This window comes from Drosophila hydei, unplaced genomic scaffold (assembly GCF_003285905.1).
Source record: "Drosophila hydei strain 15085-1641.00,03,60 unplaced genomic scaffold, DhydRS2 tig00000063-arrow-pilon, whole genome shotgun sequence".
Lineage (NCBI taxonomy): Eukaryota > Metazoa > Arthropoda > Insecta > Diptera > Drosophilidae > Drosophila > Drosophila hydei.
In genome coordinates this window covers 10,253,624-10,271,829 of record NW_022045657.1, presented here as the reverse complement: position 1 = coordinate 10,271,829, position 18,206 = coordinate 10,253,624, and the positions used below count along the sequence as shown (strand labels likewise).

Sequence of the window (18,206 nt, the reverse complement as noted above, 5' to 3'; positions counted from 1 at the left end):
AGCAATCTGATAAACAATTTATGACCAGCCTAAAAAGTTTCTATATGTGTTTGCGTTGTCTAGAAATGGATTAGAGCTAAGTCAGCTATTGAAAACAAACATATGCCACTTTCCGTACCCAAAAGATGTAATTACATATGCCCTACATAATAGGATTAGAATCTTGTCAAGCGTATCTATAATTTGTTTTTAATGCTTGGGCAGCAACAACACGAATATTTGTGCCATATATTTAGTTATTTATATGTCATTTTATGAAATATTGATATTAAATTGTAATTAAGACTCTCGTGAATAGAATGGAAAGTTAAATTTGTTTTTGCTTATCAATTACTTGAGATCATCATCGAAGTAGAATTTAATGAATGAAAAAAAATTAAAAATGTAATAATTTCACTAGGACAAATATCACAAATAGAACAAATATTAGACAAAATGCGCTTGAGCAACCCATGTTCTTTAAAATTACTATTTAACTTTATCTGCAATTTGTGCATTATGCGTGAATCCTTGGCAAGCTGGAAAAAACGAAACGTGAAAGTTAAATTTATAATGAATTTATAATCTGAGATGGAAGGCCTATCAGGCAGCAACTTTTACCCTTTATGAAAAATTAATGCACATGTTTCAAACATTTAGCAGAGCCCAGTGTGCCAGGCACTCAAAAAATATATGACGTATGCCAAGAGAAGGCATCGGACACAAACGCACATGGGCAAGTTTTGTGGGCTGTCAACTGCCATGGTGGCCTGATCGCTCCTGGTAGGATTTCCGGCATAGCTTTCTGCCTTTTATCAGGCTGCGCAGGCAGTTGAGTCAGTAGGGAGTGTGGAAGCCGCGGGCTGGATGGATGTACGGAAGCTAAAACATCATTTTATCAAACGCAAAAAAGAGGTCATGTGTATTTTGTGTCGCTGCTCGGGAAATGTTATTTGAAAAATTGTTATACTCCGAGAAGGGAAACTCGTTTTCACTTCGTTCGCTGCCACAAAATGAGACTCATAAATTATGTTGCATAAATCACGGAGAAGCCTTCTCTATGTGTGTGAATGTGTTTGTGTGTGTGTGTATGAGTGGCTGTGTGTTTGTGTTCGTGTGCATGAATGTATTATTTTTGGTATTGCAATATACGCGCTTTCTGAGAACGAGATTAAGTAATTAAAGCTAGTTGGTTAGATGGGGCAAAATGGACTAAATTTATGCAATTAATTGTGCTTAACAGCAGACCAAAAAGCTAAGAAAAACAAAAAATAAATGTTGATGTTATGATTGAAATAGTAAAGAATATAAGTAAACACAAAATATAATAAAAATAAGTAAGAAAGTTCCTACCGCGGAGATGGACTACACCAAAAAGTGTAAAACATGCCATGCGCAAGGCATCAAACGATCCTACATTTCGTCACCAATGACGACACCAATTCTAAATGCGATTCTTTGAATATAGAAGAATACACGCATTTTAATATAAGCAGACAGAAAATTCATACGCTTGAGTATGTTACTTAAATTATTTCAATGAAATTTTCTGCACATGATCTATATATGCTATTTAGATGTGGCAATTTTCTTTCAAATATTTGCAATATTTGAAGCTAATTTTAAATTTCAAAAAATTTTCAATTATAAAAAAATCAAAATTTTATAAAATATACATTGAACTAAATGTAAAATTTTTAGATTCCAGACCTACATACATCTAGATATCATTTAATAGCATGATAAACATATTGTATATTATATATAAAATGACATTGCTATAGTTGACGCTTTATTTTTAATAATTTAATAATAGGTACGCTAAATTGATAATATATTTATAGTTAAGTCTATTTATACATTTTTTTTTTTGGCAATGCCCTAATCTTTATTTGTTAGACAAATATTTTTATACGTATATCCATGCAGGCAAATTAAAAAGTTGTTGAGCTTCGCAAAGCTTCGCAAAGCTTCGCAACGAATTTAGTGCATTTGATTGGCTTTACTTTTTAGCAACTGAAAAAGATGTTTTGAGCGCTTACAAAATTTAAAATGCCATTCAAAGGGCGTCAAAATAAAAACTTCAAAGTAGCTCCCCAGGAGGTGGAAATGGGTAGGCGAAGGAGCTCAGCAAGGCTATTTCCTTCTTTTTGACAGAACAAAGCACTGAAAGCTAAAAATCATCGACCACACTTTGCCCAATCAAAGTTGGCTTAAAAACGTTCGCAATATCCCAAACTTGTTCTTGTTGCTCTTGTTGAACCCGAGGGCTAAAAACATGCGAGAAGGCGAGCCAAGAGCATATTTCTTTGTTAGCTGCCACTACTTAAGTGTTATTTATGGATTTTTATTCGCTGACTAATACACACGTAACGCACACATACACATGCAGTTCCATGCAAAGGGTAAAGTTGAATGTACGCTGGCTTTATGAGGATGGTCCTTTAGACAAGAGCATACACACACTCGACCCGCATAATACCCACCACGCAAGCGACGGCGTATGTATCTGAAAGCTGAAGCGCAGCTCAATACATCATTTTAAGCACACTTTTCGGGACCATCAGAAAATTACTTATACAAAAAATATATTATATATTTAAATTTAAAGCGGCCAGCAGCTTTAACAAAGCTGCCTCTGGCTTATTTTCATTCATTTCATTTTTTGCTGTTTGGGTCGAACGGACGTATACTTAACAATGCATTTATCTCTGACAATAAATTTGTGGCTCGGCCTACTTGCACCATTGTGGCACAAACGTATACAGCAATTTATCACAATTATTGTCAGTAAATCGGCCTGAATATCGCCTGCCAGATGTGTCTCCAAAACTCCAAAGCTCCACACCTAACATAACAGGGGGTCTCTGCACACAAAGCTTATGCACCCCACTGCGTACTAATTGACGTTGGCTTTCGTTTTTCTCTTATGTCAGCTTCCATTCTTTTTGTTACTTTTATTTGCCTTGTCTACACATGAGCTGGCTATCACGGTATGGATTGACATATCAATAATTTCTTTGTAATTTTTTTCAATTATCCATTTACTTTAACGTGTTTGTGATAATTGTAAATTTATCTGTGTTGATTGTTTATTTATAATTGATAAAGGGATTAGACTTTAACTGGAAATGCTTACATGCAGAGAATTTGAGCCTTTTTCAAACCTGGCTTACTTACATACGGCAGCAATCCATATGCTCATAACTACTTTATTAGTAAGCAGAACATTTGAATTGCATAGTTTACTATCATAAATTTATACCATTGCCACTTACTTGAATGTCAGACAGTTCTACATTTGTATTGTAGTCTTTGTTTCAGGCTTGTCCTTTTTGCTATTCAAATATATTTGTCTCTTTTGTGTGCGTTGAGTAACTCTTTTAAAGTGCCCAATTTGGCATTAAACGCTTTTTCCGGAGCCCTTCGTTTGATAAATTGTGCTTAATTTAGAAATTATAATTTGAAATGGTATTCAAAAGGTGCACAGTCATTATAATTGTGGATGCGTATTTAAATTGAACGCACAGGCAGGTGTGCGACGGAGTGCGGAAAATAAATATATATATAAATATTATGGCACATTAATAACTTGCTTGAGGGCCATATTTGAGCGCTGGCCATTATAATGTAATGCCATTGAAGTGCCAACAATTTCTAGCCACGCGATTTTCGACACGCCAAACGAAATGCGACACGCCCAACAGGAGCCACCTCCTCAACACCTCCATAACCGGCGTTGCCACTTTCATCTTCAATCAGTTTCGAGCAACTCTTGCTATCTAGCTGCAGCAAATTAGACCCGAAATACTTAGCATTCCACATCGACATCTGCCAAAGAGCTGTCCTACCACTTTAAATTGTTCCTTTTGGTAAGCTGCTTAAAGGCCCAAATTTACAACTTGTATAGCACTTCTCACGTACATGCTGCTCTGCTAGTTTTCCCAAAGTTGCTGCTGGAAAACTTTTTTCTCTTGAAAAAAATATGAGAATGGCAAAGGTCATTACGAAGACTGTTTTTAAATGTTTTCCTTCTTTTATTTTTTGTTTTCTTTATGTTTTGACACACATTTGAAAAAAAAAATAAACTATAAACTGAATATTATACAAAGTTTGACAGCAAAAACTTTTTATTTGAGTGCTTTGTTGGCGGTCAAGTCGCAGCTGAACAGTAAACAAATATGTAGACTCTTAGTCGTATGCAGATGGAAGAGGATACCGTAAAACTGTGTTTTAACGACTTTATACTTAGAGTACATTTGTTATCAGGACATCTAACCTTCATTTTGACTTTTAAAAATTCGAGAATTTCGGTACAGCAATTAAATTGAATGAGCCTTAGCTTACACTCAAGATAAGGTATTTAAGTGTAGCTCGACTTCTTATGTTGTGCGTCGTTCTGAATATATTATGCTCAATTAGTTTGCTCGCAGCACTCAACTGGCGGGTCAGCACTTTTCCTTTTTCTCCACCCAGTTCTAATAGATTCCTGGCTACTTTTTTCTTACTTTTCGCCCACCTTTCCACGCGTATTTTCCGCTGAAATGTGTGCGCCATTAAGTGATTTCGCAAAAAAAGAGGAGAAAAAAATTAAAATGAAAAAAGTCTGCCCGAGAAGTAATGCAAAGAAATTGATATGAATGAGCAAAAGTTTTCTGCAAGCTGTGGCAAACGCGAGGCCAGCAAAAAGGGACGAAAATAAGTGGAAAGTGCTTCTATTTCTTATAATTCTACAGCTGGGCCAGCTGGCGGACTGGACGTCGCAAAGTGCGCAAATTAATGATTAAGCCACACAGTTTAGCCCTCGTTTGAGGTGTATGTGTGTAAATGTGTGTGTGCGAGGAAATCTCGGCATAATGCAATCAAAGTTTTTCACCTCCAGGGCTTATTGCCTCGCCAAAAAAAGTAATGTACCAATTTGCTTAATGTGTTTGTGATTGACCTGCGAGAAAATCCCAAAGAATTCCGAAGAAATTTCTAACATTGAGTTCAAGTCCAGTTCCCAAAGGTCAAAAGGGATCCGCCAATCCAAGCGAAGAAAAAAATAACTTAAATGAACAAAGTTTGACTACTTAATACCCTGGGGAGTGCTGCAATGCACATCAATAGAAGATTGCTTAATAATATTTTAGAAAGCTCAAAAATAGCTTTAAGCAAAACAGTAGATGTGCGTAGATAAGTTGCTTTTAGGTCTTTAAGAACTTAAGAATGTCACTGCAATGTATAAGGCTACCTTTTATAATATCAAATGGCCAAATTAAAATACTACTCGAAAGCTCCTCGTCTACTGAAAAAATTAGTTTTGTTAGATTACAATGAATAAAAACCCATTCAGCCCTCACATAGGGTCACAAATATGTTCCATTGCATCTGAAGACTATTATTAATATACTTCAATTTATTTCAAAGATCACAGGGTATATATGTGTATTGATTGAATATATTTTTGTTAACCATTTAATTTGTTTACCAATTAATATTAAATTTGTTTATATATATATTAAATATATTTTATTTCAGTTATATTTTTTCAAGTCATTTGGATTCTTTAAATTTATAATACCCCGCATGCCTTAGTGGGTATACAATTTGTGGTTTATTTTATTTGAATTGGCATTTCATGCCTGCGTCTGGGATGCTTAAACAGTTCGTTTACTTTTTAATTACGCGTATTTATTTATTGATTTCTTTTGCGTTTCACGCTTGAGCCACAGCTGCCGCACACACAACAAAGAAAAGCAAACCGGGGCATATTTGTTGTGAACTCTCATAATGATGGCAGCAAGAACTCCAATAGGACTTGGCAAAGATTTATGTAAGCCGCTGGAGTGGAAAATGTCTGAGCTGAAGGCAAGGCCCCGGGGAAAGAGCGAAAAGGCAAAATATCAGGATAACAGAATGTTTCCAGAAATTAAAGCTGCAATCATGTCAATGGCAAAAAGGAAAAGCAAACTCTCCCACATTTCTCAATATATATGAAAAGCTCTGGAAATCCTTGCTGATTTTTAACGATTTTTCCCTCAACATGCGAAGCGTTTAACGATTCACTCAGCCAACTCCTTGCTGACTGCTTGACTGACACTGACAGTTTGCTGCCTCGCACTTTTCCTGCAATTTTCCAAATTGCTGTCCATTACACACACAAAGACACACACACATTCATGCACGCACATATGTATTTGTATAATTATTATAATGCTCACTCTGTTGGATTACGCTGCTGGTGGCGCTGTTTCTGACTTCTTGCCCCTGTGGAATTCAAGCATCCACGGTTTGAGTGACGGCAGAGTTTTCAATCAATTATGTTTCATTAGGATATCCACTTACATTGTCATTTATTGATGCTGAACACTTAATGTCATGTTTATAGCTGGAAAAAGAAGCTTAAATAATAATAGTAAGCCACAATTTGGTAGTTATTTATAATTATTTAATTTAAGCGAGCTGAGAAGTCTAACGATAAACGATTTAATATCCGCATTGATGTTCATTCATTAGAAAATAAAATCATGTGAAAACTTAATTGAAATTAATTGCATTTCATAGAACTTCCTGCTTTTGACAGTTTTATTAAAAGTTGGGGTTGAACTGCATAAAAATCTGATTAAAGAAAATTATGTTTGGCAAATTTCATAGACTCAAGTAAGGAAAAATGTAAATAAATAACTGAATATAATGACCTTTTTCCGGCTAGCAACTACTGTTGACTTTTAGTTAAGGTTTGTTCAGGCATCTCAGAAAAAAGGTTCCCCTTGAAGCTTTGAAAAATGTAATCACCAAAAGCCTGAAAGCCGCAAATTCTTTAAAATTTCCCTGAATTGTGCATTACAAAATACCAATGGAAATAAATTATGCAGAGTCCAAGAAGTGAAAACCAAAAGGGACAAATACAGGGACAATTATTATTTATTTATACCTATGTATATATAAACAAAAAGTAGGTACATATAACAGATCTAAATACACATGGTGTATACGCAATATTCGATTTTAGCAGCCTCAAAATGTTGCCAAAATAAATACTCTTAACAAATAAAAGTGAATACAAAGAAAAACTGTAATTTAGACAACAAGCTGCAAAACAAGCAAAACTCAAATATTAATCACGGTGAAAAAAATTGAATGAAATGTCTGCTAAGCAAAAGTTTGCATGCTTCACAGTTCTGTTCTTGTTGAAAAGGTGTGGAAAACTTTTGAAGAAAACCAATTTCCAATGGAAAACTGTTTTGTGTATGTAATACTTGGCATAAGTTGTTGAATTCAGTTTTCCATTGTCACACTTCCCCTATTATATGGCAAAAAAGAGTTGCTCTTGGCTTTTGTTGTCACGAAAATACTCGCGTCTGTATGAGTGGGCTCGTATGTGTGTTTGTGCACAACATTTCAATTTCCGTAAGAACTGGCAAGTATGCGTATCCTTCACACATATCTAAATATATATATATATATAAATATATATATAATAATATATATATATATATATATATATATTTACATGTATATACAACAAGGCCAGCTAGAAGGAGAAAAATAACAAACAATTTGCCGCTGGCTCCTCTTTTGTGTATTTCATAAAGCAACAAAGCAAGGTCCAGAAAGCAACAGAAACCCAAAGAACAGGACAAACAGAGACAAAAAAAAACAACAATATAGCAAAGAAAATGGAAAATAGTAGACTTTGGCACGTTGCCAAGTAACATTTATGCCGTCATCGCCACAGCCTATTTCATACCTCAATAAAAATCACACAAAATGTTAAAAGCCAAAGAATATTTTATAGTTTATTTACATTTCATTATAGAAATAACTTCATATTTAACTTTCTATAATTTCAATTTATCCACAAAAAGATTTAATTTAATTAAAAAGTCTATTAAAGCAATAACTATTTAGTTTTTTACGTCCTATTTTGTGCTATTTGCAGTGCGATGTATTCGATGAGATTGATCTTTCGGAACTGTGTTATTTCGAGTGCAGCATTAAGAACGTAAATCACAGCTTTCAGGTAAGTTTTACATACAAAAGTATGTTATCATATATATATATATATATGTTTAAAATGATATTTAAATTAATTTAATTAAGTCTAGCCAGAAGTCAGACTGAGAGATGGGCCATAGAAAATTCCTTTCCTTTCATTGCGAAACTTTTTATGGTGAATCAGATATAAACATAGCATCATTTATATTGCCATTTTCTATTGAACGAAGCAATAAGGTTGAGATGAAATTGGACAAGCAAAATCTTAAGCAGCTTGACAAGTTTTTAAAAAAAGGAAATCTTTTTTTTTTGTTATGGCTTTTTACTTTGTTAGATTTTTGAGCTACAATGATTGCCTTAAAGATTAATTTTATGTTTAAGCCAAGAGTAGGTAAATGTTAAACCTAAGTAAGTGTGATCAAGTGTAACAATTATCTAAGCATAGGATGGCTTTATGTTCGAGTGCGCAACGTTATGTCTTTTGCTTTGAGAGATGTTTAGTATACATTTACATGTTAATTTAGAGTTTTTTCAATTGAGCAAAGCCTTCCCTCTTGATAATATTGTTTTGCAGAGGATTATTTAATCAATGTCGGCCAGAATGGAATAGTTAGCCATTCTAAGATTGCACTCAGTCCGATCAAATAAAAAAAATGTTTCCTATTCAATACATTCTAAGAATTCCTAAGCTATTACAAATTTGTAGCTCTGTAATTAAACAACACCTGCCCTTAATTTTCACCTTCCTATCACAGATTATCGTCTAATTAAACGCTCGATGGTAATAAATAATTAATTTGCAAACTTCTGCCAGTTGCGTCACATATAAATTTTATTTGCAACTTCTGGCCGCTATTAAATGTCAGACTTACTTTCATGAAGCCAACAGCTGTAGCTATCACAGAAATTAAATGATTCAAGAGCCAGTTGCGAGACTCTCACAATTTACCAGACGTGTCAAGAGATGGAAGGCAAAAGTAAATAAAGCTTCACACCTACTGTCTACTGACTGGCTTTGAAGCCGTCTGCCTTGTCAAACATAACATAACCGAACTCATATCCTGTTTGCTATTGTCTGGCCTCATGCAAATATTGTTTGCTGGTTTCTTCTTTTTTTTTATTGAGAGAGGAAATCATCCCCTAACGCCATCTTATCCCTTTATACACCCAATTACAGACGCAGCAGCGGCGAACATGACCCTTATTTCTTCACTGATACCAATACAAATACAAATACCATCGATATTAGTTGTCAGAAACAAAGCAAAATGTTTCCATCTGACGCGCTCTGCATGCCAAATTAGCATAAGCAGCACAACTGCCTATATACAGCTACTTATTTCTGCATATACAGTTAACCCAGCCAGCCAGATCTAACCTCTATAAAACCTATGCTCAAGCAGCCCATCGAGCCAAAATATTTAAATTTATATTACTTTATACACGAATGCGCAGCTTTTGATGCGCAAAATTAGCGCAGTTATTTGTTGAGCTTTTGGAAAATGCCATTCACCTTTGGCTAAAGACTTCAGATACCCTATGAAAATGAATTTTGGTGCCAAGACTTCTGTACATAAAAGGTAGCTTAATATATGTCGGCCACATAAATTATTAATAATATAAATTAAATATCTAGACATTAATGGTTTATTAAGTAAAAAGAATATAATTTAAAAAGCAATGAACATATATTACATATACTTATAAATATATACCCTCAGAGAAACACAAGTCAAAAATGAAATTGCTGCATGCCTAAATTATTTGCTTGTCAATATATCAGCTTTCAGGGTATTTGCTAGTCAGGCCTTCTTAGTTATCTTTGTTTTACTTGTTGTCTATGCTGTTGCGTGCATGAATGCATTAATAAAAGTATACATAAGCAGATACCAATATGTATTTTAAATATTAATCGAAAATGTTCTGAGCCGTGTTCAAGATATATAGCCGCAAGCCTTTGCGCCAACACATGGCATTAGCCGACATTTACTATTGTCTTTTATCGGCTATGTGGCCAAGAAGCTTTTGCGTTGAAAATTCCAGACCTCTGGAAGGTAAGATCCAAAATACGGAGTTAAGATTAAATAGATTTTCAGTATTTGGCCAAAAACAAAACGTTAAATATTTATATGTGGATAAATCGAAGATTTTCCTTGAGGCAGTATATCTTTCAATGAAATACATATAATAAATAGGAAACGTAAAAAATATATCTTTAAATATAATGATATCCTCTCAATATGAAAATGCCAGTTACACAGACCCCTTTCTCGTTTTGTAAATAGCAATAAATTGGACACGACATGCCACGAGTGGCCAATGAATAAAAATGCTGTGTGTCAAATAAAAAAATGAATATTCAATAAAAACAATGTTGATGCCTGCAACTTGTCAACAATTAAAAAGAACAAAAATGAGAGTAATTTTGAACAATTTTATTGCCGGAGTTGGAAAGCGTAGTAAACGAATATGAAATATATATTTTATATATGAATAAAAAGGCTCTGTGTCGAATAAAAAAAATGAATATTCAATTAAAACAATGTTGATGCCAGCAACTTGTCAACAATTAAAAAGAACAAAAATGAGCGTAATTTTGAACAATTTTATTGCCGGAGTTGGAAAGCCTAGTAAACGAATATGAAATATATATTTTATATATATATTACCTTTCAGTTCTTTGCACGCGCCGCACCCGATGGCGTCTCAACTGTTATTAATTATACCTTGATTCCATTGAAAATGGGAAATCAGGGTATAATGGTTTTGTGCAAATATATGCAACAGACAGAAGGAGGCGTGGCAGATCCCATAAAGTATATATATTCTTGATCAGGACGACAAGCAGTGATTGAGCCCTGTCCGTCTGTCTGTCTGTCGATCTCAGCATCTATACGATTATCAGCATTTAGGTCCGTGTATAGCACGTGCATGTCGAGTTTGTTTCAAATATTCGATAACTATTTGCATTTAATTGTTATCGAATAAAAACATAATTGAAATGCAGTTAATAAATTATATTTCGGACGTCTTAAAAGCTAGAGCCTCCAAATTTTGTACTTAGTTTTATGTATATTTTATGCAGTTTTGATTTTTGTTGGATTTTGGATACCGGCTCCAAATTTCTTTTTCTATAGCTTTCTTACTTGTTTAAAAAAGTAGATTTTATTGCAAAAATATGGTATTTAATTAAAATGTTTTTGTTGCCATCAAAACCAATTTACACGCATATTAACTGAAAAAAAAAAAAATCAAATATATTACTCCCATATGAAACGTTATTGCGCGTGTTGCTTAAGCTGCAAATTTGTGACAGGTAAGCAGACAGCTTGCTCACAGCTTCAAGCTTTGAGATACCCACAACCACACACACACACACACACAAATATAATAAAGCTATTCGTTTCAAGTTGCTTGGTGAGCTCTGTTTGCGAGTGTCTGTTGCTGTTGTTGTTGTGCTAAGTGCTCTGTTAACAAGCTCTTTGCGGTCTCTGATTGCCAGCCGTTCAAATCGGAGACTCTGCACAATGCGACCTAAGACCCTGCAGAAGGTTGCATTTCCTGAATGCAGTATTATTTATTTGTCTGTACTCGTGTGTGCATGTGCCACATGTGCCACATGTGCTTATTGTACGAGGGTGTATGTTTACAAATTCTTTTTTCCAGCTTAAAAACAGAATGTAGATCTTGTGCAAGCAAAATAGTTGTATATTTCTTTATTTGTTTGATGTTTGCAGCAGCTTTGAATGTGCATAGTTAAATAAAGACGAATGCTTTAAAGTTATTACAATCGGATTGTTATTATTATTTTTCCCAAGTCCGTGGACTGCGAATGTTTAACAGTATATTGTTAGAGATTTGTGCAAAAACGTTGTAAAATAAAAATTTGTTTAACCCCCCCTGTGTATACACAATAAAACCACAATTGAGACCATGCATCCTAAGCTGCACTAAAATAGAAAAAAACACAAATCAGATGCCTCAAAAGTTCACAAACAAACTGTGCCAAGCTCGACATTTCAACAACTGTCAACTGAGAAATGTGGAATTTATTATAAGAGATGCATTTCAAAATAAATCCAATCAGTTTAAATAAATTATAACGGCTGTCTGTGACATTTGGCATGCAGCAACTATTCGAAGCAAAGCCAAATCCAATTTTAAATTATTTCTTGAAGCTCTGACAAATATTTCTCTTATCCAAGGGCTTCGTAATTAACAAAAGCCCAATTTTGACAAGGCTCTGGCAAAACTTTGAGCCGTGAGTGTGCTCTTGCTGTTGGTGTTGTTGATTATAACTTTTTGGCAGGCATGTTGTTGCCGCTGACGCTCAATTAGAAGTTCAACAAATATTGCGCATTACGCATACGACATGATGTGCGGCGGCGCAATTAACAGACGTTGCTCTTATTTTATTGTTACCGAACATCTGCCACCGCCCTGCATAATTGATGTTGGCTCCCTTAAGAAACACACTCAAATTTCGCATGTTAAGGCAATCAATCAGCTTGATTGACTCAGACAAGTTCACCGACTTCAAGATGGAGCATACATGTATTTGTATTTGACAATCGTGTATTAAATGCTACATGTAAATTATATTTCAATCAGAGGCTCTCAGCTGCGGTTTCTTACAGTTGATTGACGGTCTAATGCAAATAGTTCACACCGCAAATACTTATAATCCAACATTATTACAGTCATAAAATATTTCTTTCTGATTATTGGCTGGATTATAGCCGAGCATGATGTAGTTGACAGGCCATAATTATAATGCCCTTCCAATAATTAAATTGAATAAAGCCAACAATAAACAAAGCGCTGGCAATGGAGGCTAAGAGAAAGGCAATTTCCAGCAGCTGAGCAAATCGTTGGGTCCGCTTGACGATTCAAGATTGATGTATAAAAGTGAAAACTTGTACACAATGAAAGATTTGTTAGGTTGATAAAGAAGCAAAGCCATCAAAATTTAGGAAAGGGGCGAAAACAGGACTGCCAAAAAGGCTTACAAATTTGATTCATGAATGCAAATGGTGAAGTTTTGTAAAAGCTTTTATTCTAATGAATAACTTGGTTGAACACAAATATATTTACAAGAGAAAGCAGATTTTTAATAAATGAATGAAATGAAAAAACTTTATTCAAAAATAAATTTTCATATATTGAATTATACTTTTTACTTCATTTTTATATGTTCGAAACATAATATAAAATGTATATATATTTTTATATTTTGCATTTGTTGTTAGCATATCTCGTTGCGAAATCTTTCTTCATTTCATTTATTTTTCGCCCTCTGAAATCTCTTTCGCTCACACTGAAATTTATTATTTCAATTTATTGTGCCATAAATTTCATTTTCGAAGTGCTCAATATAGCCCCCACTTATATATATAAATATATATATATATGTATGTGGGCATGTTCGCATGCTGATTTCCATGAAAAATGTTGAGAACAAAGCGCTGGAATTATTAGTTCCTTAAACGCTTGGCTTAGGGCAATTGTCCTGCGGCGCTGACAGCAGCTGGCGTATATGAAATTTGAAACAATAATAACAAGTGAGACGTAGACACTGTTTCTTTACGAGTTTAGCCCTATGCCAGGTAACGCACGCCAGCACCCACCGTCGTGTCCTTGAACTTTGAAATTCAGCTAAAATTCATAAAAAAATATAATATGTTGCCATGCGCTTGATAACGTTCTGTGGATATGGCGGCACAAGGACTTACAGGAGTTTTTTCTCATTCGTTTTTGATACTCGGTCTGGGCTTTGATATTTATTCAAGTTGAGCTTTTAAAATTCGCTTATATTACTTTCAAAATCTTAAACTGGCAAATGCAAATCAAGCTTTAAGCTTCACACTTGTAAATATTTATGCTTGTAACTCATACGCCACGTGCTACATTTTGACAGCCTCTTTCGTTGCGTCATAAAGTTTTTACACATCTGTATATATGTATGTAAATGTGTATGGGTCTCTCTGTGTGTGTGTGCATTTTGGCGAAATAGCCGACGGCCATTAAAATTTCAAAAGTAATTTCAACATTGCGCTGGGCGGCTCAGCGATAATGAAAAAAAAAGATATGTAGGTTTGTATATGTACGTACATGCAGGAAACGTGTGCGTGCACTTGGGGATACAACAACCAGATACTGAGAAATGTCTTCAGCAATACTCGGATATGGGCTAAAGTCTTTCAATATGATTTCGTTCGGCCTGCCTTGCCGCCCACCTCCGACTCAAGCACGGTTCGGGGACAACTCGGCGTATGCGTAATATGGCTGTTGCTTCTGCTGCTACTTGTTCAGAGGCAACTGCTCCAACTCATGAATATTTTGGGGCAAAATGATGCGTAGCAGCCACGACCAATGCCAATGTACTCCCGTCTTCTGCGTAATGAATTCTGACAGCAGCTCTCCAGCTCTCCAACTCCGCCTTGATTTTCTTTTTTTTTTGTTTGTTTTTTTGATTGGAGTGCACAGGGAGTGGAGCGTAGCGCGGCTTGTGTCTGTAGCCGGAAGCTAAATACAGTTATACTAACATTTACTGCCACAGAGGGGATAAACGTATATACACACTCGATATTAATGCCACAGCGTCTAAGCAAAGCGAATTTTGCCAGAATTGAAATACTTTAAAATCACTAATTGTTTTCAACTCAACTGTGAACAAGAACAATATTTAAACGCATTAGAAATGTTGATTTATCTTGTCCAGATATACTTAATTCCCAATTTGTAATATAATACATTAAAGCTTATTTAAGTACTTTGTTCGAGTTATCTTCCTTGAGCTCTGCAAACTCTCGTAAATATTCCAGCAAAAACTCATTAAAAACAAACATTTCCCGCAGCTTTATACATAAATTATTACAGTATTCCAGACCTCTGGAAGGTAAGATCCAAAATACGGAGTTAAGATTAAATAGATTTTCAGTATTTGGCCAAAAACAAAACGTTAAATATTTATATGTGGATAAATCGAAGATTTTCCTTGAGGCAGTATATCTTTCAATGAAATACATATAATAAATAGGAAACGTAAAAAATATATCTTTAAATATAATGATATCCTCTCAATATGAAAATGCCAGTTACACAGACCCCTTTCTCGTTTTGTAAATAGCAATAAATTGGACACGACATGCCACGAGTGGCCAATGAATAAAAATGCTGTGTGTCAAATAAAAAAATGAATATTCAATAAAAACAATGTTGATGCCTGCAACTTGTCAACAATTAAAAAGAACAAAAATGAGAGTAATTTTGAACAATTTTATTGCCGGAGTTGGAAAGCGTAGTAAACGAATATGAAATATATATTTTATATATGAATAAAAAGGCTCTGTGTCGAATAAAAAAAATGAATATTCAATTAAAACAATGTTGATGCCAGCAACTTGTCAACAATTAAAAAGAACAAAAATGAGCGTAATTTTGAACAATTTTATTGCCGGAGTTGGAAAGCCTAGTAAACGAATATGAAATATATATTTTATATATATATTACCTTTCAGTTCTTTGCACGCGCCGCACCCGATGGCGTCTCAACTGTTATTAATTATACCTTGATTCCATTGAAAATGGGAAATCAGGGTATAATGGTTTTGTGCAAATATATGCAACAGACAGAAGGAGGCGTGGCAGATCCCATAAAGTATATATATTCTTGATCAGGACGACAAGCAGTGATTGAGCCCTGTCCGTCTGTCTGTCTGTCGATCTCAGCATCTATACGATTATCAGCATTTAGGTCCGTGTATAGCACGTGCATGTCGAGTTTGTTTCAAATATTCGATAACTATTTGCATTTAATTGTTATCGAATAAAAACATAATTGAAATGCAGTTAATAAATTATATTTCGGACGTCTTAAAAGCTAGAGCCTCCAAATTTTGTACTTAGTTTTATGTATATTTTATGCAGTTTTGATTTTTGTTGGATTTTGGATACCGGCTCCAAATTTCTTTTTCTATAGCTTTCTTACTTGTTTAAAAAAGTAGATTTTATTGCAAAAATATGGTATTTAATTAAAATGTTTTTGTTGCCATCAAAACCAATTTACACGCATATTAACTGAAAAAAAAAAAAATCAAATATATTACTCCCATATGAAACGTTATTGCGCGTGTTGCTTAAGCTGCAAATTTGTGACAGGTAAGCAGACAGCTTGCTCACAGCTTCAAGCTTTGAGATACCCACAACCACACACACACACACACACAAATATAATAAAGCTATTCGTTTCAAGTTGCTTGGTGAGCTCTGTTTGCGAGTGTCTGTTGCTGTTGTTGTTGTGCTAAGTGCTCTGTTAACAAGCTCTTTGCGGTCTCTGATTGCCAGCCGTTCAAATCGGAGACTCTGCACAATGCGACCTAAGACCCTGCAGAAGGTTGCATTTCCTGAATGCAGTATTATTTATTTGTCTGTACTCGTGTGTGCATGTGCCACATGTGCCACATGTGCTTATTGTACGAGGGTGTATGTTTACAAATTCTTTTTTCCAGCTTAAAAACAGAATGTAGATCTTGTGCAAGCAAAATAGTTGTATATTTCTTTATTTGTTTGATGTTTGCAGCAGCTTTGAATGTGCATAGTTAAATAAAGACGAATGCTTTAAAGTTATTACAATCGGATTGTTATTATTATTTTTCCCAAGTCCGTGGACTGCGAATGTTTAACAGTATATTGTTAGAGATTTGTGCAAAAACGTTGTAAAATAAAAATTTGTTTAACCCCCCCTGTGTATACACAATAAAACCACAATTGAGACCATGCATCCTAAGCTGCACTAAAATAGAAAAAAACACAAATCAGATGCCTCAAAAGTTCACAAACAAACTGTGCCAAGCTCGACATTTCAACAACTGTCAACTGAGAAATGTGGAATTTATTATAAGAGATGCATTTCAAAATAAATCCAATCAGTTTAAATAAATTATAACGGCTGTCTGTGACATTTGGCATGCAGCAACTATTCGAAGCAAAGCCAAATCCAATTTTAAATTATTTCTTGAAGCTCTGACAAATATTTCTCTTATCCAAGGGCTTCGTAATTAACAAAAGCCCAATTTTGACAAGGCTCTGGCAAAACTTTGAGCCGTGAGTGTGCTCTTGCTGTTGGTGTTGTTGATTATAACTTTTTGGCAGGCATGTTGTTGCCGCTGACGCTCAATTAGAAGTTCAACAAATATTGCGCATTACGCATACGACATGATGTGCGGCGGCGCAATTAACAGACGTTGCTCTTATTTTATTGTTACCGAACATCTGCCACCGCCCTGCATAATTGATGTTGGCTCCCTTAAGAAACACACTCAAATTTCGCATGTTAAGGCAATCAATCAGCTTGATTGACTCAGACAAGTTCACCGACTTCAAGATGGAGCATACATGTATTTGTATTTGACAATCGTGTATTAAATGCTACATGTAAATTATATTTCAATCAGAGGCTCTCAGCTGCGGTTTCTTACAGTTGATTGACGGTCTAATGCAAATAGTTCACACCGCAAATACTTATAATCCAACATTATTACAGTCATAAAATATTTCTTTCTGATTATTGGCTGGATTATAGCCGAGCATGATGTAGTTGACAGGCCATAATTATAATGCCCTTCCAATAATTAAATTGAATAAAGCCAACAATAAACAAAGCGCTGGCAATGGAGGCTAAGAGAAAGGCAATTTCCAGCAGCTGAGCAAATCGTTGGGTCCGCTTGACGATTCAAGATTGATGTATAAAAGTGAAAACTTGTACACAATGAAAGATTTGTTAGGTTGATAAAGAAGCAAAGCCATCAAAATTTAGGAAAGGGGCGAAAACAGGACTGCCAAAAAGGCTTACAAATTTGATTCATGAATGCAAATGGTGAAGTTTTGTAAAAGCTTTTATTCTAATGAATAACTTGGTTGAACACAAATATATTTACAAGAGAAAGCAGATTTTTAATAAATGAATGAAATGAAAAAACTTTATTCAAAAATAAATTTTCATATATTGAATTATACTTTTTACTTCATTTTTATATGTTCGAAACATAATATAAAATGTATATATATTTTTATATTTTGCATTTGTTGTTAGCATATCTCGTTGCGAAATCTTTCTTCATTTCATTTATTTTTCGCCCTCTGAAATCTCTTTCGCTCACACTGAAATTTATTATTTCAATTTATTGTGCCATAAATTTCATTTTCGAAGTGCTCAATATAGCCCCCACTTATATATATAAATATAT

The 18,206-nt window shown here is 34.6% G+C and overlaps 2 protein-coding genes across 7 annotated transcripts in view; both read left to right on the top strand.

The window, feature by feature from the left end:
• The window catches only part of LOC111602695 (diacylglycerol kinase eta-like), a 30,816-nt gene extending 21,659 nt beyond the window's left edge, over positions 1-9,157 (top strand). The window contains exons 3-4 of the mRNA XM_023319927.2: positions 7,904-7,984; positions 9,137-9,157. Of these exons, the coding sequence (XP_023175695.1) occupies positions 7,904-7,984; positions 9,137-9,157 (102 nt within the window). The remainder of the gene's footprint in view (positions 1-7,903; positions 7,985-9,136) is intronic.
• Positions 1-18,206, top strand: part of LOC111602734 (diacylglycerol kinase eta) — a 42,561-nt gene that overhangs the window by 11,187 nt on the left and 13,168 nt on the right. For all 6 annotated transcript variants that reach the window (XR_002751632.2, XM_023319985.2, XM_023319986.2 and 3 more), the window contains exon 2: positions 7,904-7,984. The gene's annotated coding sequence lies outside the window, so the exon portion shown is untranslated. The remainder of the gene's footprint in view (positions 1-7,903; positions 7,985-18,206) is intronic.